General features: G+C 41.3%; 2 protein-coding genes, 2 long non-coding RNA genes and 1 pseudogene across 5 annotated transcripts; 3 read left to right on the top strand and 2 right to left on the bottom strand.

Annotated features, from left to right (window-relative positions):
* Nucleotides 1-7: 7 nt before the first annotated feature.
* On the top strand, nt 8-3,454 carry LOC129592735 (pre-mRNA-processing factor 40 homolog B-like). Its single transcript, XM_055488845.1, is given in 5 exon segments — nt 8-977; nt 1,392-1,994; nt 2,131-2,154; nt 2,370-2,918; nt 2,921-3,454. Coding segments are annotated over 5 exon segments (2,244 nt in total). The 5' UTR covers nt 8-206; the 3' UTR covers nt 3,218-3,454.
* Nucleotides 3,455-3,801: 347 nt separating this feature from the next.
* On the top strand, nt 3,802-6,648 carry LOC129592726 (eukaryotic translation initiation factor 3 subunit C-like). Its single transcript, XM_055488833.1, is given in 4 exon segments — nt 3,802-4,729; nt 4,732-4,746; nt 4,983-5,560; nt 6,022-6,648. Coding segments are annotated over 4 exon segments (1,035 nt in total). The 5' UTR covers nt 3,802-4,587; the 3' UTR covers nt 6,322-6,648.
* Nucleotides 6,649-9,233: 2,585 nt separating this feature from the next.
* On the top strand, nt 9,234-13,938 carry LOC129593522 (uncharacterized oxidoreductase YjmC-like; annotated as a pseudogene).
* Nucleotides 13,939-14,468: 530 nt separating this feature from the next.
* LOC129593266 (uncharacterized) lies at nt 14,469-16,500 on the bottom strand. 2 transcript variants are annotated; one of them, XR_008691078.1, is made up of 4 exons: nt 16,252-16,500; nt 15,384-15,459; nt 14,897-15,158; nt 14,469-14,734 (listed from the first exon to the last, which is right to left on the bottom strand). It is a non-coding gene; the product is annotated as an uncharacterized LOC129593266 (long non-coding RNA). The 2 variants fall into 2 exon arrangements; XR_008691079.1 differs by having other exon boundaries at nt 15,015-15,158.
* Nucleotides 16,501-17,543: 1,043 nt separating this feature from the next.
* On the bottom strand, nt 17,544-18,748 carry LOC129593273 (uncharacterized). Its single transcript, XR_008691080.1, has 3 exons — nt 18,329-18,748; nt 18,026-18,143; nt 17,544-17,770 (listed from the first exon to the last, which is right to left on the bottom strand). It is a non-coding gene; the product is annotated as an uncharacterized LOC129593273 (long non-coding RNA).
* Nucleotides 18,749-26,153: the final 7,405 nt, after the last annotated feature.

Raw genomic sequence — 26,153 nt, 5'->3', positions numbered from 1 at the left:
TGCAGATTTGCTGCCATTTCGTGGGTTTTTTCGTTGTGATTGATTTTTGATTTGACGTTTTTTTGTGCAATAATTAGTCCGAAATTAAAGTGTGTCTGTTAGTGCATTATCAGAATTTCTGTGGCGAGTGTGGCTATAATGGGGAGATGATTGAGTGTTATAATTGGTTCGTGGTAGGTTGAAAGTCATAAGAAACTACAGTCGCCATGTCGATCACCGAAGAGAATTTTGACCGCATTATGGTTCTTGATCGTATTCGCCAGTTGGCTTCTGATCGTAGAAACGCTGCATCCGCATGGCAGGAGTATCCCGCACCGACAGGCGATACATTCTACTATTATAATGCCGAAACATCAACGACAACTTGGGAGAAGCCCACCGAGTTGAAAACCCCGGCGGAGATAATTTTATCCGATACACCGTGGAAAGAGTACAAAACCCCGGAAGGCTCCGTGTATTATCACAATAAAAATACTAGTGAAACCCGCTGGGATTGTCCGGAGCTCATTACCAAATTGAAAAATGTCCTGGAGGAGTATGCGCGTATTGCGGCCGCATCCGGCGATGATGTGCCCGTGAAGATCGAAAATGATCTCGACGGCCTGTTCTCCAGCCGTGCGGGCTCCGAAACGCGATCCGAAGATGAGAAACCCGCGGGGGCCTCGGCCGAGATCTCCCGCACCTCGTCGCCGGCGGTGGTATCATCTGCCAAGCCAGCACTGGCCATTCTGCCGGAGTTGGAGGAGGAGAAAGATGATGAGCGGGTGTTTGATGTATTCGCCGTGGGTGATATTAATACCGTGGATAAACGTGATGCGGCGGAGGCCTTTCGCAAGTTCCTGGAGGAGAAGAATATTCCTTCCAATATCAACTGGGAAAATTGTGTGAAGCTGATACAGTCGGATAAGCGGTTTGAAGTGTGGAAAAAATGGTCAGATCGGAAGCAGACGTTTAATCAGTACAAAGTTTTACGACAGGTACTGTATATTTAGCCAAGTTAGACTAGTTCAGTTAGGCATAATTATGGTACTTAAAAATGTGTAACTTGTACGGGTTAGTATACTGGCAATTGATGCTATGGTGTCCGAAATGTATACAAAAATCATTGCTGGATAGATTTTACCCGATGCATTCTTGTTAATATTTAATTAACAGTTGTACCGTCATATAGGTAGTTTATGTTTATAGACTTTCTTGCTTGAAGTGCCATATTCTACGATACACTTGCACTAACAGTAAGGGTTATTGCGTAAAAATGGAAGGCGTTCGTCTCAGATTGGCTTCGTTCATTTTGTACCTAGTTTACAAATTTCAACTGTTGATTGCAAAATTAATTATTTTACAACAAATGGCACGAATAGTGCATACTTAGTTTTTATGTTTGGTTGTAGAAACAAGAACGGGAAGACCAGAGAAAGCGTGTCGAACGCGCTCGTGAAGCCTTTGAGAAGATGCTCTCCACCACCGACCGTGTCTCCTACTCCACGCCGTACCGCGACGCCGAAAAGACCTTTGCCAACGATAAAATCTGGCGCGCCGTTCCGGAACGTGACCGCGAAGCCCTGTACGAGGATGTGATGGCCACGGTGGAGAAACGAGAGAAAGAACAGGCTGAGCGCGACCGGGTGGAAGCCATGGAAAAACTGGCCATTATCTTGGACAATATTCCTCGCATCCGCTATAAAACGACGTGGTACGAGTGCCAGAAGCTCTTGGCGGATTCCGAAGCCTTTGTCGGTGATCCGGTGGTAAAGAAGATCAACAAACTCGATGCGTTGACGGTTTTTAAGGACCACATTATCAAGCTGGAGAAAGAACAGGATGAGGAGCAGAAAGCGGAAAAACGCCAAAGGAAGCGTGTTCACAGGAAAAATCGCGAAGCGTATATGGTGTTGCTGGATGAGCTGGCGCAGAAGGGGATTGTGCATTCCATGTCCAAGTGGAAGAGTGTGTTCCCGGTTATCAGGAATGATTCTCGATTTGTGAATATGCAGGTGAGAATTTTTCGAGATATTCCTTAATTTTGCCTGGTTTCCAGTGAATGTGTGCCAAAACAGTTAGAGAAGCATTAATGCGTTATTTGACGCACCCTTGAAATCATCAATTTTAATAGCCTTAGTTCTTTTACAGCTTCCCGATGATGTTCGTATTACGGTCCGTATTTTACTATATGCTTTAAACTACATGTTAGCCTTACATTATTTATCCCTTAGTTAAATCTCCGTACTTCCTATTAATCGTTCGTGCCTGGTTCACAAATAGTAACTGTTAATTTATCGCAAATTATATGAAAAATAGTTTTTGATTTCTGCGAGTTACTCAGATTGTGACAACGACAGCATCTGGAAAGTATTTTGTTTTCCTTTCAGGAGCAGTTTGGCTCTAATGCCTTGGATCTCTTTAAATTATACGTATTAGACTTGAAGAATCGCTACAATTCCGACTTGGAGAAAATCCTGGCTGTGCTGAAACGTAGCGATTTCACCGTCACCCCGACGACAGATTTCTCGGATTATTTTCGCATCATCCACAAGGACGACTCCTGCATGCACATTGATCGCGGCAACATCCGGGCAGCGTTTGACTCGCTGAAGGACGCAGCTATCCGCAACGACAAGAACCGACAGGATGAAATCCGCCGGCAGGAAGAGCGTGAAGTCCAGCAGAAGAAATCTCTCCGCGACAACTTCATCAATATGCTCCGCGACGCCAAACTATCAGTGAACCAGGATACAAAATGGACCACCATCCAGGATAAATTCTCCAGTAAATCCGCGTACCAAGCCATCAAATCCGAAGAGGAACGGATTGAGCTGTTCCATGAATTCAAGAATAAAATCCTCAATGGTGATGACGGCGAAGCAAAGAAGAAAAAGAGTAAGCATGACAAGCAGGATAAAGCGGATGTGGAGGATTCGCCGTCGAAGAAGAAAAAAAGGAGAAGAAACGCCATCATCGTTCTCCCTCGCCGGATGAACGGGAAAGTCGCAAGAAACGCCACCGGAAATCCCCGGTTCCGGAGAATGAGGATAGTGATCGGGAGATTGAGCGGCGGCGACGAGAACGCCGCGAAAAGGAGCGGCGGGCCGATCGTAAGGAGGAGAGGAAGGATAAGGTGGTGGAGAAGGCGGAGAAGTTGGCTAACGAGCTGTCGGAGGCCGAGTTGGAGAAACAGCGGAAGTTGCTGATGAAGCAACTGGGTTTGATGGAGGAGTAGGCGGGCGTGGCATTTGTTTTTATTGAGCATGGTGGAGCAGATTCTTTCTAGTGGGTTGGTTTAAATGGAGTTTTGCATTTCGGCGAGTGAAGACGATTTGGAGCCTGACCTGGTAGAGTGGCGGAGCGGTAGTGTTTGTTTTCGCATTGAACACATCTTTTGGTTTTAAATAAATGATGTTACTGTTGGAAAACTGTCCGGGTGTCAGAATAAACTATCGCCTTTGGGTGCGAGATACTCTTGCAAAGCGGATCGTACGATCAGAAGCCAACTGGCGAATACGATCGAGAACCATATGCGGTCAAAAAGTCTCTTCGGTGATCGACATGGCGATTGCAGTTCTTATAACTTTCAACCTACCACGAACCAGCTGCAACAGTCAATCATCTCCCCGTTATAGCCACACTCGCGAAGGAAATTATGATAAGCACTAATAGATGCACTTTAATTAATGAAAAGAAATAATTATTGTGCAAAAAAACGTCAAGTCAAAAATCCGCGAAAAAAACCCACGAAATGGTAGAAAATAGAACAAAACATACTTACGGACAGTATCAAAACGATCTGCGCCTAATGTCTGTGGCGTGTGCCGTGTGGCGCTTGCCAAAATCTACGCTGCCGACTTTTTCTCTATAAACAAGGAAAAGCGTGGATATACATCATACACGGTGTGACGGTGCATACACGTACGGCATTTTTTCGTCCGCGTTCCGGTGTCGTCATCGATTTGCCAGACAAACGCAGTGATGCGCATTGTGAATTTTGTCATTTTTAGCGTTTGGGAAACTTTTCCCTTTTTTTGCATCACATCCTGAAGTTTAAAACGCCGTGAAGTGAAGCTTTTTTAAAAGATTTTGCGATTGCCATAACGTTATTTTATCGGAATTATTGAAAATGTCTCGCTTCATGCCTTTATCGCGTCGAAAGATCCCGAGTCGGAGGCCGAATCGGAGAGCTCTGAGGACTGACCAAGAGTCGCCTCCAAGTTCCCGGCGTATCTGATCGATGAAGAGGAGGAATCCAAGCGCACTCTGCGCAGTGCCAAGGATAAACGTTTCGAGGAAATTCGAATCCAAGCCGTTATCAAAGGCCTCAGAAATTCGAAGAAGATCAAAGATTGATACAAAGTTCTTCAAGAGTTCGACCAATTGACGAAGCTGTTTTCCAAATCTCAGAAGGGGATTGAGAAGGAAGGTATCCCGGTATTCTACATTCGATGCCTAGTTAAGATAGAGGATTTTGTTAATCAGTGTTGGACGGACAATAGCACTTTGAATAAATTGAATTTAAAGAGTCTGGGAAGTCTCAGATCCAAGCTTCGAAATTACAACAATGATGAAACGGATCGAATCCGTTCCCGGGCGATTTTGATGCGCGTGTATCATTTGGCACTGCATAATGAGTGGTACGATGCTCCTGATTTGATGTCGATGAGCAAAGCGCAACAGATCATCCAACTTGCTGATCCGCCGACGCAAGTGCTGTACAATCGGGTGATGGTGCAGCTGGGTATCAAGATTTCCGTCAAGGTAAGTTTTGCTGTTTGACAGTTTGCAGGATAAGTTTTCTACTTTATCGCTGTAAATAAGTGTGTAATAATAATATGTACAGACAGAATATCTACAGTATAGGTATCCATTACTGTTCAAATTGTTCAGCAATGAAATATCACTGGAAAATGCACATGTGTAAGAATTTTTTAAATGTTACGACGGTTTTGAAATTTTAATCTTGTTGACCAGATTTGGCAATTTGCTTATTGTAGGAAATGTCAATGAAGCGCACAACGCTCTTATGGACATTCAAAGCAGCGGTCGTCCCAAAGAGTTATTGGCTCAAGGATTGCTACCGGTGCGGCAGCACGAGCGCAGCGCGGAACAGGAAAAGATTGAAAAGCGTCGCCAGATTCCCTTCCATATGCATATCAACCTGGACGTCCTGGAGTGCGTCTACTTGGTGTCCGCCATGTTCATCGAAGTCCCGTATTTGGCTGCGCATGAGAACGACCAGCGTCGCCGCATCATCTCCAAATACTTCTATCATTCTATGAAGCAGAGCGAACGTCACGCCCTCTCCGGTCCCCCGGAAACGCTGCCCGAGTACGTCATCGCCGCCAGTAAGGCCATGAAGACCGGCGACTGGAAGAAGTGCCGTGAGCTGATTCTGTCGGAGAAACTGGGCAAACGCGTCTGGGATTTCTTTTATGAGCCGGACAAGATTAAGGCTATGTTGGAGAGGAAGATCCAGGAGAACAGTTTGCGGTGCTTCATGTATACCAATTCCGCGTTCTACGACTCCATTTCCGTGAAGACGCTGGAAACCATGTTTCTGCTGAGCAAGGAGGTAAACAGCTAAGAAATACCATGCCGGGCACGCATCTCCCTTTCTAATTTTCCTGATTAACATAGATCCAGCAGCATGTAGCAGTGCGGTAGATTCGGTTGAATTACAAAAGCGAACGAGTCGAATTTAAATTTAAAATACGAGAAATTAGTATTATTAAATGCCAAAATTACTGTAGTATTAAATATTGAAATAATCAATCGTATGGAAGTTTTAAATCACTCCTACTGGTCTTGGCTGTCTGTGAAGCTTCGACATTTTTCATGCTTGTTTTTAAATTCAGTGTTCATTCATTCTTTGTACAATGTAAGTAAATAAACCTTTATTTTTTCTGTCGCTTTTAACAGATATTTTAGCTTGATTTTCCTTCATCAGTGGCTAACGTGCTTTCGTTGTTTTTCGTTTTCTGTGATACATAATTTTTAGAAAATTCGTATTCTCACGGTTATGATGATTTTCAGGACATTCTCAGTCTGATTGGTAAGATGGTCGTTAGCGAAAACCTGGCGGCCTCGGTCGATGCCCCCAGCCAGACTGTGATCATGCACCGGACGGAACCGAGTCGGGTACAGCAGTTGTCGCTGCAGTTGGCTGACAAGCTGATCAACCTGGTGGAGAACAATGAAAGGATGCTGGAGATGAAGAATCCGACCTTCCAACGCCAGGGCAAGGAGGCTGGCAGGATCGCCGACAGTACCGCGAAAACCGGGAACAGCGTGATCAGCGACAGCGCGAAGCTGCTGAATATTGAGCTTTTGTAAGGCAGTTTTGTTGATGTGCTAATGCTGAGTACTTACTAATTTTATATTTATTAATAGCTGTTTTTCATGATATGTATAGGTTTCGATTTTTTCACGTTCATTGTATGAGTGGTCTGCTTAATTGAATAAATTTTACAAGGGTATAAAAACTTGCGGGAATTAGTAAAATTTGTGCGTTCGCATCTTCGACTGGGTGAAAATGTGAACGCGCACAATCTCTGCTTTTATACAGTAGTAATCAACCAAACTCATCTGCCACAGTTTGTAGGCTATTGCATGAAAATAGTGAGTGAAAAATTATTAATCACTGAATTTTATTCTAATGGAGAACTGCTATAATTTACCTACAACACTCCATTATTCACTTCATTGCATTAAAATGACCGCGTCTTAAGTTCGATATTTTTACCAACGATGTTTTACTGATTTCCGTGTTGCAAATTCCACATTTTAATTTTCTGCAGCTTTGCTGTACCCATGTGTGGGTAATTAACTAATTATACAGTACTAATTATTACGGTACGACAACGAATGAGGCAAGCCGCCGAAACTCACGCGCTGAATTTTAATGGATCAATAATCAAGATCAAGATCATTCTTACGCAGACGTCACAGCACTGATACAAAAACAGCAGTATTTCCTGATGAAGCGCGATTCGTAGTCACATACAAAGTTCAACCGATAAAAAAATAAAAACGGTAAAAATTACGTATGTACATATCCAAAGGCACTCAGGCCATCACGTTCCGGGTTGCAAACAACAAAAAAATTCCACTACCCAACAACTGACAAAAAATTACCAACAGCGCAGCACAGCCATCATCATGACCTTTACTTCCACCACGGCCCAGGACCGCTCCAGTCTCCAAAGGGTCCGATCTGCAAAGGGGAATTACTACTCCTGTTCAGAGTGCAGGAGCTCAACGCCGGGGGGAAGTTCACGCGCACAGTTTCTGCAAATACGAAGTGCTTTTTGTAAATATTAATTTAAATTACAATTATAAAAAATTTAAACTAAATTACTGAATTGCTTTTTTTAATTCTTGACTGTGCAATACCGGCCGTAGTGGTATGACTCATCACTGTCGCGGTGTAATGTCAATTATTGTTAATAAATCAATAAGCTTTCTAAGCGGAAAGACAACAATCATAAAATTAATTGTACTTGATTAATTAAGTAATTGTACTGTTACCTAGCGATGCTGGCGAACGAGTAGGTGTTGGCCTCTACCCGAAGACGCACGATAAACCCGTGATCAATAACCGGGTTCGGAAGCGTGTCTTTGGCCACGGCGATCGGCTTGGTAACCTAAATATCACCACAGAGCAATTTAAGTACTACCCTACATGTTGTTAAGGGCTTTAGAAGGCGGCTCATAATCCGAAACTATACAGTCTTGTCTGTAGCCTTCGTCAAGCGTAAAATGCATGCAAACCGAAAAAAATCGAATTCTAAACTGCTACGTACTGCAATTTTACTTACGTTAAGAATGGTTTTCACCGTGTCGGAATCGGGATTTGCCATCGCAGCGGGCATGTGGGCAGCTGGCGCTGCATCTTCCCCTGCAAAATTTGAAACAAATTTGTAAGATTCTTTGTTTGTTAGTACAGTCTGGGTAAGGCTTTTCTGACTTACGAACTAGGAATGTCATTTCATATATGGCTGCAAAAAAAAGGAAAAACATATTCCACAAATTTTCATAGATTTCAAAAAATACACCATAAAAATTAATACAGGTTCAAAATAATAAACAGCGAAGCTTTACTCAGGCTGAATCTTCTGACTTACCCGAGGTCATGATTATCAAAAAGCTTAACACACGTAGACGAAAGGACGGGCAATCTGGAAGGTCACTAAACAAGCAAATGTACGAGGCGGATAAAAGTAGCCTGCAAAAAAGTAGGACGACGTTACGACAAAGAAATTCAGATTGCCGAATTCGGCAAGGGATTTGCAGCCTTTATAAGGAGTGCACTCAGTGCAGTCAGCGCCGAGCTGGACATACAGTGCATTGTGCACCGTCATAAGCCGTACGTACGTCTCCGAAATCCGTCTGAGCAGCTTTGGTTTATCTGATTGACAGTGTGAATGGGCAGATCATTGTTATACCAACTATAAACCTTTAAAGTGGTGCACAAAGAGCCATTGGGAATTTCCTAAATCTTCTTTGTACAAATTTGTATAGAATTGTGTTTTGAATGTATCAACCAGGATACCGCAATGGGCCATCGGTACGTACTGCGCAATCGGCCGTCGCTGGCGCCGGTTGTTGCCCTTCAGAGGGTCTAGCGGATGCTGCTGTGAGCCTGTGATTTATCTTTATTGGCAATAGCCACCCAAATAACAAAAAATGCATGCGCTGACACCCTACTTAATCGTTAGAATTTAAACATTAAAAAAAATGCTGCTGTGATTAATTAAGAAAGATCGAGGGTTGCGATAACTGCGCTGGTTCCGGAGACTGACTACACACTGACACTGTAAAGCTGTTGTTAATGCAATTCACTGCTCACAAAATACGGAACAAAATGGATTATGAATCTATTAAATAACGATAATTTTAGTTGATAACCGATAACTGGATCATACTGTTGTCATACTGTTGTGATATCGAACCTAATTGCTAATTTGCTAAGGACACATACGAGAAAATTGTGATTAAAAAAGAAAACCATACGACTACGTGTAAGTTACAACTCTTGACATCTGTAAAAATTAATATTAAAACGACATGCCACTACAGCGCCACCGACGGTTCATTATTAAATCAATGTTTTTGCCAGTTTTGGTACGTAATTATCGGTGAACGACTTTTCTTTCAACAGTTATTTTGGCGCAACATATGATTATCCTGTAGGAAACAGCTGTTGCACCGTCCACGTAAGTACGTACATACTCGCGGCGCCCACATTGAACTGCAGAGATTGATCGTGAGAATCGGTCTGATTCTCGATCTTCCTCCACGTTTCTTTGTTTGCTTCTCAGAAGAAGTCTTCACAGATTCAGCATCCACTTATTTGTTGTGGATGCTGAATCTGTCACGAATCGCTTTACCTGAGTTAACAACATAATTATTCCCGAGTGTACCACGGTAAGCCAGTGTTTTCGTTACGTGCGTTTTGCAGATTTCCGTTATATGAAATTCCCTAGAAAATCTTACGAAACTGACTTACAACGGCGTAGAAATGCGTGGTGATTTTTGCCTTTAAATCTGTTCGCTCTTGCTGGCGGATGACGAGAAATGTTGCTCTTGGTTTTGGACTGTATTTTTATGAAATAAGGAACGGATGGTTATTTCGTATTTATTGTACTGTGTGGAATTTGTAGGAATTTTCTAAAATGCCGTTGCGATTGCGAAGTATTTATCGTCTCCGGAAAACGGTGCAGAATTCGGATGCGGTGCGTTGGATGAGTTCGTCGAGTTTCCAGCCCAATCCAGCCCCGAAATCACAGCCTCGACAAATTCAGAACGCCGCTGAGTTAGAGGCGGATCGGGTTGTGGTGGAGATCGATGAAGCACGGGATTTTATCGAGCGCTGCTTGCGAAAGCTACGCAAATGGGAGATCTTCATGTCACGGCGGATCATCGCGGACATTTTTCCCATGGATTAAAATCGAGTAGGTATGCGATCTGTCTGAGATCTTACGGGAATCTTTTCATGGGAATCTGATCGTAGGAGATTTGGCTAATTTGAGACTGGTTTTCTTTCCTAAATTTCTTTCGACAGCAAATACTACTGAATGAATTCTGGTAATTTTTAATGTGGCAAAAATGGTAATTAGGAAATCGCTGATACAATTTTAATTTTTATGATGGGAGCTAGGACTCAGTACATTGCTAAATTAGGGAATTTTTAAAACGTGCTTTGCTTCAAAAATGATGTTTTTTTATTGTGTTGCATATTATACGAGCACAGAATAAATACGGTTTTTTGCCAAAACAACTAACAGAATGGCAGATGTAATGTTTTATACAATGTACGACAAAAAGAGGTTGAACCGATCAGTCGGTCCGCGGTTCAAAATAACATCGCAACGACACGCCACCACTAAAACTTGGACGCTCACTCACTACTTTCAGACGCTTGCGCTCCGTGAATATCATAGTGCCGCTATACTAGTTGCACATCAAAAGGTGTAGAAAAAAATTTTGAACTTTTTGATACTAAACCTGTAGCTGTTTATGGCGAACAGCACAAATTCTAGCCATTTGCTTTCCCATAGACTTACGCATTGATTGCAAGCCAAACGATTATGCGCACAGATCCTATGCTGTGCCTACGAGAAAGCAAAATGGCTAGAATTTGTGCTGTTCGCCATAAACAGCCGCAGGTTTAGTATCAAAAAGTTTAAAATTTTTTTCTACACCTTTTGATGTGCAACTAGTATAGCTGCACTTTGATATTCACGGAGCGCGAGCGTCTGAAAGTAGTGAGTAAGCGTCAAAGTTTTAGTGGTGGCGTGTCCTTGCGAGGTTATTTTGAACCGCGGACCGACTGATCGGTTCAACCTCTTTTTGTCGTACATTGTAGGTAATTTAAGATGTGGTTTTGGACGCATTATTATTACCTTGCTGTTACTTCGTTGTTTAGATATGTACATCTTGGATGTGTAGAGGAATTTAACCAATCTGTCCGGCGTACCGGGCATCATCAAGGAATCAGCATCCACGTCGATGGGAACAATCTTCTAGGTAAAAACACTGGCCAGGGTTTGTGCATCTGGTAATCTAGTTGCTTATATTAAGAAATCATTACCTGTAAAAATAATTGCTCTACGAAGGGATTAAAATTGCTGGCGTACGTCGCTTAATACAACAGAACTTCCAGAACGGTGCAGAATTGTTTTTGAAATGCATGTATAATGTAAACACCAGGAATGTCATCAACAGGAGGCGTGCACAGTAGTGTAGAGGTTTCAAGTAATAATGCTATAATTGCGACTACTTGTCTTGGCATTTGTTTTAAAAACTACAGGTTCGAGCAAGCATGTGCGTTGTAGTTTTCTTTTACGGAAATTTGGATGGTTCCATAAAACACATCATTATTTAAGCTTATTCATGCTACTGAGAATGTTCCCAAAATGTTTATGTGCGGTGGTGGGCAACTTGACCATGGGTGTTGCCATGAGGAAAGCGAAGGAAGCCGGTGTGGGATGGGTTTCCGCCCGAGGTAAATCGTGCATCGATGATTGCGCGTATGATCTGATCTTTTTATAATAATGATTTTTTTATTGCGTCTGGTCATGGTTAAATCATACAAAATTTACTTTAAAAATCGTGTCGTCAGATGTGGCAAATACGAGTTAAAGATGTTACGCTGTACTATTGCGAAAATGATTTTCGCAGATTAACCGCAGTCTATAAAATTGTTGTTTTTGTATCATAGCATCGAATCATTTTGGTATTGCTGGCTGTTATGGATTACAAGATGTTCGCGAAGGATTAATTGGATTTGCATTTTGTAATACTAGTCCTCTGGCAGTGCCTACGCGAGCCAAAACAGTAAGTACCGTATGTGCGTGTGTGCGGTATTAAAGACATGCCAGGAAATTGATGGAAAATTTACCTTTCTGCTAATTTGTAGGTGTAGTTAGTCACCTGATTTGCATTTTTCATAATAAGGCTGGAATAGCGAGCTCTGCTGTCTTTATTCGGAATTTTAATTTTCTTAGAAAGTCTTTCCGTCTGTATAGGGGAACTTGGAATTACTGTTCCGAACTCTTTTTGAATTTACGTGTAGTTTCCCAGCGTTACTTTTTGTTGAAAAATTGCCCTGTTTACCAGAGCTGGGACTTCGCCAGTTCTGTCAATACTTACAGTTATCTTCTTGGAGAAGATGAGCAAGTATAAAGCACAACAGTGGTGAAAGTAATGGTGCTTTTGGTGATTGTAGCTAGCCTTGAGCACGAACGCCATGTGCGTGATGGGGACGAACGCCGGCAGCTAATGGGGATTATTTTGCTCTGGATATGGCCACAACAGCGGTGGGTTCAATAAAGGAAACCCGGAAAAGGGTTATTGCAGGAAACACGTTAACTGATCTGGATTTTATTTGTAGGTGTCGTATAGCGAGTGTACGGCTGTGTATCACATTTCTGTTAATCCGAAAAGAAGAAAATTATCTAAAACATTACGCTTACTAATCATTATTTTGGAAATATCAGTGCTGTTGTTATCTGTAGCAAAAAACGTGCCTTAGCGTTTGACTTCTAAGGCACGTTTTATGTATGTTGCTTACTTTTTTTAGTATTTAGAGCTGTATTTAATGCAGAGTTTGGATTGCGTTGCAGTTTTTCTGTGTTATAGTTTTCCCAGTTTCTGAAATCAAAATGGTTTCTGAAACGATTTTAGTGGAAAGTTTTCTGAGAAAACCTGCTGTATTAATTGACTAACCCCGGGGTTGTTTATTGTACAGGTTTAGAGGCTAACGGAGGCTACTTAAAGGCTACGCGCTGAACGTTATGGTGGAGATTTTCTGTGGAATATTAGCTAATGCAGCGTTCGGACCGCTGGTGCGCCCGTGGACCAATCCGACCAGTGAGGCGAATTTGGTAATAAACTTAGTAATTCGCGCCACCGATAATGTGTACTCGCATATTGTTCCCCCGGAAATCGACTGGAAATTTCTGTAAACCTAGGCTGCTTCCGTCACCTCTAATTGCAGCTGTTTAGGGTCAATGTTGGGGTGCCATTGATCCGGATTGTTTTGGTAATGGATTCCGTGAGCGTCTGCATGGATTCCTCAATATTCTGGGTCATTTGGAACCGGTAAGTAGTTTGGACAGTTTTAACACCGGGGAAATGTGTTCATCGGAAGTCTGTGTAATTCACACGGTTTATACGTGTACCTGAATAGCTGTAGCTGGTGTGCTAGCGTGGTATTGTGGCATTCACTCCTTTCATCGCTCAATGTGATTCGTGAGTCGTGACCATATAACATGGCTTGCGTTAGAGTTGCTTAAAATCTGTCGTGTATTATGAAAGATTTGTATTTTTTCTTTGAAATTTGTTTTCGGTGCTGTGTTTGCGAGAAATTTTGCAGGATGCTGGTTTTCAGCTAGATAATGGTAGCATTTATTTGCTTTTGATAGGAATTTCTTGAAGCAGCAGCTTAAGGCACCGTTCAGAACAAGTAAAAGCCTGAATTGTATTTTGCAGGCTGATCCATCCAAACCCGTATTAGTGCCCGGTGATCCTGAGCGGTTGCATATGGATAAATGCAAACGATTGGGAGGCATCCCTTACCACATCAACCAGATTCGCCACGCAGAAGAAGTAGCACAACAATGCGCTCAAAGCAGTAAACATTTCCGTTAAGATTTTTTTCCAAATTATTTTGCCATTGATTTTGTTCGTTTTTTTACATTAAATTTAATGCCGCTCATTAGTCATTCCTGTTGTGTTACTGTATATTTTTTTCAGAAGACATTCGGTGATGGAATTTTATTGTTTTTAGTTGTTAATTTTATTTGGATTTTATATGCTGTTTTTTTTTCTAATTGCTTGATTGATTAAACAATCAGTTTTTTACATATTTATTTTGCAGAATCTTATGTTGCACTGCTTGGCCCGGGTAAATCGTGGTGTACCGTATTAAAAACATCGATGATTGTGCTTTGTTATCTGGGTCGGCGTATCGTTATGATTTTTGTACTGCGTATGGTTACGGTTAACATCTTAGAAGTCATAGAAGAATCACTTGTCAAAATCGTGCCTTCAAATTAGCAAATGCGAGTTACGATATTACGCTGTACTATTGCGATCAAGATTTTTGCAGATTAACCGCAGTCTAGTCGTCGTTTTTGAATCATAGCGTCTAATCATTTTGGTATTGCTGGCTATTATGGATTACAAGCTGTTCGGGAAGGATTAATCGGATTTGCATTTTGTAATACCAGTCCGCTGGCAATGCCTACCGCGAACCGAAACAGTAAGTACCGACTGTGCCGTGCCGTATGTACATCATACGTGTGTGCGTTAAAGACATGCGAGGAAGTTGATAAAAATGTCACCTTTCTTCTGAATTGTAGATGTAGTTACTACTTACTACGGGTAGTTAGTCACCAGATTTGCATTTTTAAAAACCAGGCTGGAAGTACTGAGCTCTACTTTTTTATTTTTCTATTCGAAAGTATACACAGGGGAACTTCGAATTCTATTCCGAATTCTTTTCAAATTCATTGTTTCCCAGCGTTACTTTGTGTTCTAAAATTGCCGATGTCTGGCAAAGCTGGGACTCCGCCAGCGCTGGCAATTCTTGGAGCAAGTACAGTAGCAGCAGTGGTAAAATTATGGTGTTGTTGGTGATTATAATTTGTAGTTAGCCTTGGGCACGAACCCCATGTGCGTGATGGCGCCGGCAGCTAATGGGATTATTTTGCTTTGGATATGGCCACAACAACGGTGGGTTCTGTAAAAGATCCGTGAAAGGGTTATTACATGATATATATTAATAGAACTGGTTTTTATGTGTAACTGTCGTATAGCGAGTGTACGGCTGTGGATCATCACCGGCTGTGGATCACCTCTGTAAATCCGAACAGAAAAAAATTATCTGGAAAACTGCGCCTACTGATTATATTTTAGAAAATGTCGATGCTGTTATTATCTGTGACGCAAAGCCTTTTACGGCCGACGGGCTATAGCGTTTGACTTCCTCTGATCCGACGTCTATCCTTTCTGGTCTGGACCTTGTTTTTCGAAATGTGAGTGTTTTCCAGGTGGCCATCGGTAAAGTGGAGTTGGCCATGCGGACACAGAAAGTGCCTCGGTGTGAGATGCCGACGGTGGATTATTACCGATATGTTCTCCTCTATTAGGGATCTTTAACTATTCTACAAAGGACGTACCAAAAGTAAGTTTCGCTATTTTGCCTCCCCGCCATCTGAAGTAATACACAACTGATATATTTTTTCAATAAATGCAAAATGTTTCAATAAATGCCTTAACTGTACCTTATGCCCGTGTCGCGCAACGTACGATAACAAAAGATTCGAAGCGTTCGTCTTTATGTTGTGAGACGTTACTCAAATTTTAGAAATGACTGGTTTTATACTAACTTTTATCAAGCCAGGAAGAAATTTGTTTGGATGGTGTGGTGATCATCACCGGCAAATCCTTGACGTTGTACGTTGCCTGTCAATCAAGAGAGATGAATTAAGGGCAGTCGACTGCCTCAACCGTGTACGCCTGCAGCGGGCGGTTGTCAGGCGACAGCAAAACGCCGTTCTGTGCTGTAAAATTGGTCGCCTCGTCGTTATTTTCTCCATTGACTCCTGTGTTAAGATCTAACACTTGCAACTCGCTTATTTCTCAATAGAATTACCTAATCGATATCTTAAAAAGTAGGCAAAAAATAAAGAAGATTTTGAAACCAAATGAGGTGCTGTTAAAAGCGAGTAAGAAAACACAGAGCCATTAGGGATTTCTCTTAGACATAGCATTGAATGCATGGTCAGGGTTCTACGCAGAGGTCCTATGCTATGTCTACGAGAACCTGAAATGGGAACATCTTGGCTTAATCGCCATCAATAACATCTTGTTTGGTATCAAAAAATGTCTTAATTTTTTCTCTATCGTTGGAGATATCGGTTGCATGGTTTCATTTAGAAATGTGTGAAACACAAGTCGATGAGGTTACCGTATAAGTCTATGGGATGAAATACTGTGAGGCGACCAGTTTCATAACATTGCAGGCTGTTTTGCCAGCCGCCCAGGGAGGCGTACACGGTTGAGGCAATCGACTGCCCTTAATTAACTTCAGTTCCAGCATTCTGTATTCTGTGTAACAGCACTGTTAAATTTTCGCGCATAATGCGCATGCACGTTTTCCTCCTTTCACTTTTGAATTACTTAATAAACAGATCAAAAAGTAGAAAAATGTTAACCATTCGCAGGGCTAGATTATGCATATAACACTGCACTAACAATAAAGATCAGTAATTCAGTGCTTTTACAGCCGGAAATGGACAAGTACAGGGAATGGACTGTTACTGAAAGGGTTTCGGATAGGGCTGAGGCGGCAACAGACTACACACGTCCGTATAATTGCAGCTTCCTAAATCAAATTGGCCCATTAATGACAGAATTACACAAGGTTGAAAGGGCTGAGTTGAATGAGTTAAATGAGCTGGTTGCAATACTGCAGTACTGTATATATGCAGTACTGCAATATAGAAGTGCAATACTGCAAAAATTATAATGACTGACTTCTGTGCAGTACATGACAATCATGGTATCTAAGCAACACTGTAATTTGCTGTATCAAATAATGGTGTACACCTTCATGATTTGTTACAGCAAAACCACCACATCCATCCACATATATGTGGATGTCTCCTAACCAGGGAACATAGGGGTCCTCCCCCTTCAGAAAAATCGCGTTTTTTGCACAAAGGTAGTAAACATATGCAGGACATTTAAAAAAATATTTCAGCTGCTGTAATCAAGGTAGGCGTGGTCAAACGTAATTTAAAATTGTCAAGTTGGTAAGTACTGCACATATGATAATATATCGATTTTTTGTCAGTTAATTCTTTGATTTCATAAGTGACGCATGGTATAAGGCTACGAGTTCACCTGCTGTGGTCAAGAAAACCGCATTGAAAACCACACATCAAGCATTTCACTCCAGTACTGTACTCCTGCCTGTACTTCACTCCTGTACTTTGCTGCAACGCAGCATGCGTATCTGTATTCTATCACATGTCTGTTTTGTCAGAGCGGTTTTTACCGAATTTTTACCGAAAATGTTCTTTACTGGAATGGTTGTAAATATATTCCTTTATCATCAGTTTTTCTCTTGAATTTCGTTTGAGCAGCTATAAAATATCACGACCTCAAAGTTTCTATCATGTACAAAAAACTAAACGGTGGTGTCACTCATGAAAACGAAGAAGTAACGGAGAAAAAACCTAATATATTAGCATATGTAAAGACATGGCTGATTTAACGACTTTAAATTGCGTTTGACCACGCCTACCTTGATTACAGCAGCTGAAAATATTTTTTTAAATGTCCTACATATGTTTACTACCTTTGTGAAAAAATTGAGATTTTTCTGAAGGGGGAGGACCCATATGTTCCCTGGTAAGTATTACTACTCGTAAGTATTATATCGATGTCCGCGCGGAGTTATACATCGACTCTTCTACGCTTTACTCTACATCGTCAAAATACTGCCATCTTGTAGCAAAAAGGTGAAAGTGCACTTGCCCATTCCATTCACACATGGGACTGTAATCCATACGAAAACCTTTTTCTGAATCACGACATCCCCTTTATTAGCACAAGCCAGTTAGAATACATGAATTGGCAACAAAAATAGAATTACAACAGCAAAATTTCTTCTAATTTATCCGCTCCTTCCATCGTCCCCAGCACGGAAGCCGCGTTGCCTCGTTGTATTTCAATCGACAGACGCTGACGTAAGAATCACGACATCGATCTGAAAACAATTATGTATGATTGTTGAAAAAACGATAACATTTGAAAAGATATTTTTATCTCAAGTTTTTATGAGTTATACTGTTATACGTCCAGCTGGTCGATTTGTTTGGTGATGGCTCTAGATGCGGTAATTTGCACTGGCGCTGTAGGATCAGTTGTACAAGCATTGTTTTAGCAACACTCCTGTAACACATGGTTGCATCCTGTGCGAGATGCACCAGAATGGTACTTAGGATATATAGCGCAATATTACCTTTGATTTCATCGAAGTGACCGTTATCCTGGCCATTGTATCCAGTACATTGGGTATGCTGTTGCCGTTCAAATGGTCCAACCACGCTGCGAACGATACCACGCAGCAATGGAATTTTCTGTTACATAAAATGGGTAATGTTATGCAGTTATGAAGCTCCTAAAATTAATCTTTGCATTTACTTTCGCCGTTTAATACGACTCCGCAGAATGCTAAAAATATTTAGTACGCAAATCGGGAATCTCCTTAACATTCAAGTGTACATGTACATATCATTTTCTAAGGTAGGCGGTGGCATAGAACCTTCATCTGTCCATTTCTCATGAAAATCCTGCGGAACCACCACCGACATCCTTAAAATCGACAGCATCAGTATTTCTTCGGATCTCATCCAGCCAATCTGTCAAGGAGCATATTTTAAACTTAAATTTTCGCATTGATATTCTATCAAAAATTTCGAATCACATTCACACAAACTGTGTGTATCTGTATATACAGTAATTAGGTTTCTTCTAGATGTGCACAACGTATGGATCTTTATAAGTATTTCCAAAACGTATCTTTTTTCTTCCTATTATGTATACTTCGAAGTACATGCACAGCCGTGATTTTGTGTGCATTAGTTTCATATGATGTCAAATGGTGAAACAGATACTGAGATTCATGGTTGGTTTTGATGTGAAAGCAGATGAAGAAAAACTTAACTTGATAAAGAACTGCAAGTAATTTTCATACAGAATCTGTATTTATATACCGAAGCACTGTTGACATTTTCGCAACATCCGACGTGCTGGATGAAGTCTGTTTTGTGTGAGCTGGTTGTGGGTCAGAAAATATGCGGACACCAGATGATAAAGCGTAACTGTGTTACGCAACGATTAAAATCTTGCATACTGCTGCTGGAATGTTACTAAAATATTTACTGATTTTCGGTGAAATAAATTGTAGACGGTTCCAATCACACGTTGTTTTCTCTTATGAATGTGAATATGCTTTACACGTTCAAATGTACATTTACCTAGTCGTGTGCAAACCGTGAAACAGCATTTTTTAATACGTACTTCACGTGAATTTGTAGTTAATTTTCGAACTGGCATTTTGTATTTGATTTATTGCGGAAAAAATACAAAAATTGACTTGTACTAACAAGAACACCATCAAGTATGTCAGGCAAGTTGCAAAAGCAGAAACACACGCTAGGATAGACGCCTGGGCGCTTCTAGCCGGCAAGTTTGGGTCGATTGATAAAATCCATAACGGATGGGGGACCCTGGCCAGTCCCTGCAATAATGAAGGATTGGATTTCGGAAGAATTCACGTTACTCTAAGGGCATATAGTAAAAGTTAACTGGACAACGATTATTTCACTACGGTTAATTTTTCGCAGTAATCATCGAACTCGGAGCACCAAATGTGCTGACCTTATATTTTTACAGTGCAATAATTCTTGCTTACAGAGAAATATTTAAATTATCTACAGTATGTAACAGCGTTTTTTGTTCAAACGACTAGTACTAGTTAATCTACGCATTTCTGAAGTGAAATGCGCATAAAAATTCTTAATACTACAATATATGGTTCAACCTATTGGTCATATATGTCCAACAATGTCATTATTTATTCATGTTATTCTTTTAATGATCTTACGGAAAACAACAATCATGTTACTCGTGATTCGGGAATAAGTAAACAACATCCCTGAATAATAAGATAAGTTCCTATAGGCTATAAGTAACGCGAATAATTTTAGAAACTATATATTCCGCGTATATTCGGACAATATTAACTTGGAGTCTTGGACACTCATGAACTGTCACTGGGAAACTCACTGGGAAATTTATAAAATCTCCGAAATATATAATTTTAGGAAACACGACATGTAATTTGCTGATCCACATGTACAGCGTTGTGTTACGCACAGCGTATGCCAAAGTTAATTCTAGCCTCATCCATTTTTACCTGTTCCGGTTCCCGTTTCAGTTCCGTGGTACCAGTGCCGGTATCAGTGCCGGCCGTGCAACCTAAAGCGCGTTGTGGAGGTGCCGGTCCATTGGAATACATCGTTTCCTTGTGGTGTCAGTGTTTGCACCATCTGGTTGGTGCTGGTATTATCCACTCCAGTAACTACTACGGAGTTGGTACCGCCGGTTCCTCGAACCTGTCCAAAAAGGTCGCCATTACTCCATATACTGTATGACCGTATAAAATTTGCATGCTGTTGTTTTTAATCTGTTATTAATTTTGCCGCTTTACCATAATATGGTATTATTATACATGCATTCCAGTTGCCGGTAATACCAGCCGTGACACCGGTTCCGGTTGTGGGTGCCCTTTGCTGCTGGGTGTGTTCGTTGACATGTTGCCTCGCTGTATCTAAAAAGTGCAAATAAGGCTTTTTATAAGTTAATTCTGTGTCAGTTTGACCTTTATATACAAAAAATTTAATATTATTAATGAAGTGCAATTTGTTACAGTAGTTAACTACTACAGATACGTACTGCTGTAACGGTACCAAGCGTACGTCTTCGAACCGGCCCATTTGAATTCCGGATCGTTGGGCTCGAAACCCGTTATTTTGGCTGACCTTTGTGGCAGTTGTGCGCATGTTGCAGTTGTTGCGCCGGAGGCACCCGAGCATGAATAAAACTGATTAGCCTAAAAGTAGAAACTCCTTCGGAACGTTTCCTACGGAAACCATACGATGGCGCGTGGATTGATTAGGAACAAATTCGGAAAAAATTTGAATCTAACCTGCGTCTCTTTGCGACTCCGAAGGGAATCTGACAAAGAATCGGCAACTGCACAGGCAGGGTCAGGCTAACCTTTAGCTTTCCCTCTGTTCCCCGTTAGAGGATAGACAGACGCAAAAGCTGAGTGCAGACAGAATCATTGTGACCTTTCCGTTAGAGAAAATCTTTCTGACCTTTCATTATCAGTACTTCGGCTTTTTATACAGTTGCTCGATTTTACCACGTATTTTCTAAATAATTATCGCCGATTTGAGTCGCCGTACATGATAAAAGAATCATTTATCATTTGTGCAGAGTACTGCAGCGCATTAAGGTAGCTCATGCATCAGTGCCAGTTTGTGGCCGGGGCAAAAATATTTGGTATCACCGCTCGATAATGATGCAGTGCATTCATTTATTTCAACGAGAAGCTGTAACAATACATCTGCATTATACCTTAACGGAAATTTGCACCTGATTAACGGTATTTGTGACAAAATGTATGCGATACCAATCGATTTTATGCTTGCTAAATATTCATGCAATGTTTGCGTACATACGATATTCATACTACGTATATATATAATATTATGTTACAGCATATAATTTTCAGTAATTGCTATAATGTAGAGCACTACCGTGTACCGTGATGAGAAAATAATGGACTTACAAACATTGGTGGTATCACACCGGAGTCCTCACTGGTAGGTAATGTTCAGCAGCGCGCAGTCGGTGGCACTGATCTGACTCAGTTTGGGGATACAGGGCATGGGCGCTGAAGCCGGTAGGGTGAAAGCGGTTCCCGTAGCAGCGAAGTCAGGGGGCTAGTTATGCTGCAAGGAATAAACAACACGCCATTGACATCATAAGCCGAAGAATTCCGCTGTGTCAAAGTTAAGAGTCTGCTTACCGTTATGCTGCAGTAATCATAAGGATAACTCTTCCAATACGCTTCTTGTTCGCTGTACTTTCGATAAGCCGCCTGCAGTTCGAAAGGTCACTATGATGACTGTTCACATGGAATTAGCGCATAATTCTCAACCGCTTGATTATTAACCTTTTAATTTGCTAATTATATGCAGATTTACCTGTTTACTGCATATTTCCATCGAAACTTTATTGAAAAAACGAATTCCTTATGTGTTAGCACGATTAATAACAGGACTACTAATGCAGTAATTACGTTAGCTTTATTTCCTCAAAACGTACTGGTACGGTCAGCGATGAGTCGGGTTGTACGGTAATGAAGCTATCGCGATCGCCACGTTCGTGCTCGTTACGCTTGCCCATGGTGTTGACAATGTAGCGCGCTATACACCTGGGATCGGTGCTGCAGCGCGTCAGGGCATCGCGCGCCAAGGAGACAGCCTGCTCATATGTTCCGGTGGGTGCCCTCATCCAACGACCGGGCATACTGGATGAGCAAGCGGCCGTCCCGCTACAAATCGGTAATACACCAGATAAATTAAATTATATACGTGGTTATAATTGCTTGGACATACGGTTTATATTTACGTACAGTCTTATTCAGCTTGGAGACAAAAGGTTGCCTCGTAAACGAGGGCAATTTGCAACGTTCGTTATGATAACCCATCACAGAAAATGAACGAATATTTGCGAAAACATTGCTGGTTTAAAAAGCAAAGTCTTACGCTGAATTGGCTTGAAGTCGTTCACTTACGTGCCGGTGGGAATAGTGAATCGAATTTTAAATTCTGTGGAAGTACATGGTACCGGCGCGAAAAACTCCAGTAGTGCCGGCTAGAATCGCAATGGCACTATTGACGGCTGACTGTTCTACTGTGGCTGTAAAGGAAAAGACAGAATGATTATGATTATTCCCTTGGCTTAACCAAACGGTCTTGTGAGTGTTTTTATTTGTAAACAAAGCGCCATTAAATTATTCGCTTCTTACTTAGCTGAGGATCAAAGCAGTAAGGAATACGAGTCTTATCCCAACGTCCACATTCTGGATCGACATTCGTCGTACCTACAAAACGATATGAATTAATAACGATATGTACGATATTAACATTCTTAGCGATACGAATTAATAAACGCATTTCATTTAATCAATTATTTTAATTAATTTGATCGAAATCCCTATTATGAGTAATAAAACCATCGCAAACGACACTGCCATTGTAATTTTAATTTAGACAGCTCGGTTACTAACGTAATATTGAACCGTGAGCACGTAAAGCTTCTGCAAGATATTATCAGCTAACATTGCCGGAAACCTTTTCAGCATCGGGGTTGTTTTATATTTTCTCGGCTGCTAAAGGAATAAGAAAAGCCTTGACCAATGCACAGCACAGCGATTTCAAAGCAGAATTATCTGCGTAAAAGATACGCTGACCCTAGTCAAAAAATGTTTTCTAAATTATATCAAGATACCTCAAAACCTCCACAGTCTATCACAAAACGTATCCACGGTAACAATTTGGCAGCCAATTAGATATGGAATTATGAAATAATTAATAATCCATATCTAAATGTTTCATATTTGCAACTACTTGGGATATGTAATATCCAGATTTAATGCAAAAGTTACCATTAAATCATATTATAATTTTGACAAGGGCATGATGTATCATAATGAATAATTGTCGGTGGTCCAGGTAGGTTATTATAACGCGGATTACGGTAGGTTGTTATTATAAAGCAGAATTATCGTTGTAAGAGATACGCTGATGTATCATATGAATAACTGCCGGTTGTCCAGATAGGTTATTATGTACAATGCGGATTGCGCATAGACTGCTGCGATTTTCATACCTTACAATTAGAGATGAACTGTTCTACTATCAACAAAAATGTTTTAATAATTGTACTGCCAAAGCGTGACCAGAATGAAACCTCAGTATTATGGGTGGGCTTTTGTGGCTTTGATCAATTTATTCAGCAGAAAACGAAATCTCAAAATCATATGCAACATGCTTCGAAAATACATAACTTATCTATAAATTATTTGACTGCCACAATTCTACACCCATGTTTTCAGTAAAGCCTACTACTATCAGTGCCTTGAAAAATCGACCTCATAAAATCAATAGCTTTTCATATGATCACGCGCTTCTGAAAGCGCTCGAACCAAACCGACAATAAAATCCCGCACATCATCCAAAACCAGAGCAAACAATAATAAATCCAGCACCGCATCCGAAGCGAACATAACCAGCACGATTCTGATTCAGCAATGTTTGGCCGCTGATATCGACGAAGCAGTTGACATTAAAAAATATGCACGACGGCGTCCACAACAGCGTTAAGATAAAGGTCAATGCCGTCAGTACTCGGAATGCGCGTTTTCCCCCTTTGCATTTTATGTCCCACTTTTCGCAAGAACTTCCACTTACCCGGTTTCGACCTTATCCGACGCCGGTGTTTGGTCATTGTCGGGCGCGACAATATTCCCTGCAATTCGGCGAGCCCGACGCTTGTACACCAGGTACGGGAAACCGCGGCAATGAAGTCGATAGGGAGCGTGTAAATCAGGAACAATCGTAGCAGGCTCCAGATCTGCAGCGCCTCCGTGTTAATCAGACATCCGGCTGTCTCTAAGGGTAGTCAATACTCGATAGTGTAGCGCATCCAACACGACGTACGGCAGACACACCGTGTGGACGTAAATGCACAAAGCCAAAGCAGCGCCGCGCGCACCGTGTTGCATCCGGTGTACGAAATACGAAAGGTCAAAGCACAGAGCGGTTATAATGGCGATGAGTACGTGCGCGTGCATCATGACCCCGTCGACGACATAAGTAATAAATGGAGACTAAGTTATTGATGTGCTACTACAGCTTTCAGTATTTGCTTTCAGTTACCTTACTTACTATTTACTAATTTTCCAAAACTTTTACTTACTATTACTTGCTGTTGACCCCAAAATTTTTCAAATACTTTACTGTTACTCACTATTCCAGTTTTTTTAACTATTTACTTACTAATTATGTTAAATAAAATTTAATTTTTTTTCACTGTTATTATCAGATTTGGGACGCTTGTGCATTTCACGAAGGAATCAGAATAACTGTACTTTATGCAATTTACGGACTGGAAAGATAAAAGCCAGCAGTATAACTGTACTGCCCATGATCGGCTTGACAGGAAGGCATTAAATTCGCTAACGACTCAGGACCAATCCTCACAGAATTCATACACCTAACGATTCCATCTGATCGGCGCCAGTCCGGTACTGTCCGACGCAACACTTCTTCAAACGTTAATTTTGTTACGCTGCTGTGGTTTCCTTATCTACCTCGCCATTAATTTTCCTAGTTTTTCCAGCATTTAATCGTTTAATGAAACATGGATTCAATAACTGGGACTGGCACTCAGACGGGAGGAAATTATTTCCTGGAATTGTTATTATTTTCTGTTCTATATTACTGCGTTTTGCGGCCACTTTGATTCTGGCAGTGCGAGATCCAACAGTACGCGATGTGCCGTATTTTATTTTTCCTACAACGGCCACATTCGCCACCAGTTTAGTTGCACTTGACTAATCGTATCCGGTATGGATACACGTTTTTGTGGAAGTACTATCTGTTACCGCTTGTTCGAGACTCGCTTCAGGGATTGCTCATATTATCCGAGACGTTAATAGTTAATACAGCTGCGGCAATGATGCAGAATAAAGCTCTGACCAGTTCCGTGTTGGTGAAGAAATTTAGCGAGGTAAAGCGATACGCCGGTGCTGTGGAATCCACGTTCAACTATCCAGTTTTCGTTTGCATTATCGGCGACACCATGGATACTTTGGTGACCATCTCATGTTTTGTTTTGTACGCATACGTTCCGGATCTTAATCCGACATGGTGATTAATCGCACGCTTTTCGGCAACAGTGCCGGTGCTAATCATGATTGCCCTGTACTGAGTACTGGGTAATCATCTGGGCGCCAATGGAAATTCATAATTTGGTAAAATCAAAAACAACAAAAAATTTCTTCCTTGATCTTGTGTTGTACCAAACATTTGTTGTAGAAGCAGACTCGGCAGCAGCATTGACAGTTTTGTTGTACCCCGGCTGTTGAATCGCTCTGAGGTAAACTAGAAACTGGTGCAGTAATTATGTAAAGTACGTTAATTCCGTTCTGACTGCAAGAGGCAAAGCATTTATGTCACGCAGTCGGCAATTGTGTTTTGTACCTTGTAATTTTAAATCAAAGGAACCATCCAAAGCCGAACGCACCGTTTTGAGCTGTTCCAGAGTGAATTTAAAGACTCCTTGAAACTTTCTTTGAGAAATGTCATCAGTTTAACACCTTCAACGTTACTTACGACAAGTATCTACGCCTTATTATGTTTCCTGGCATTATGCTTTTATGTGCACGCTATTCTGCTATCTCCTACATCTTGTCCAACAATTAGCGAACTCCAGGAGTTTTAACCATA

Source organism: Paramacrobiotus metropolitanus, unplaced genomic scaffold (genome assembly GCF_019649055.1).
Source record: "Paramacrobiotus metropolitanus isolate TYO unplaced genomic scaffold, Prichtersi_v1.0 Parri_scaffold0000003, whole genome shotgun sequence".
Lineage (NCBI taxonomy): Eukaryota > Metazoa > Tardigrada > Eutardigrada > Parachela > Macrobiotidae > Paramacrobiotus > Paramacrobiotus metropolitanus.
The sequence above is the reverse complement of the archived record's forward strand: the minus strand, read 5'-3'. Positions and strand labels throughout refer to the sequence as shown.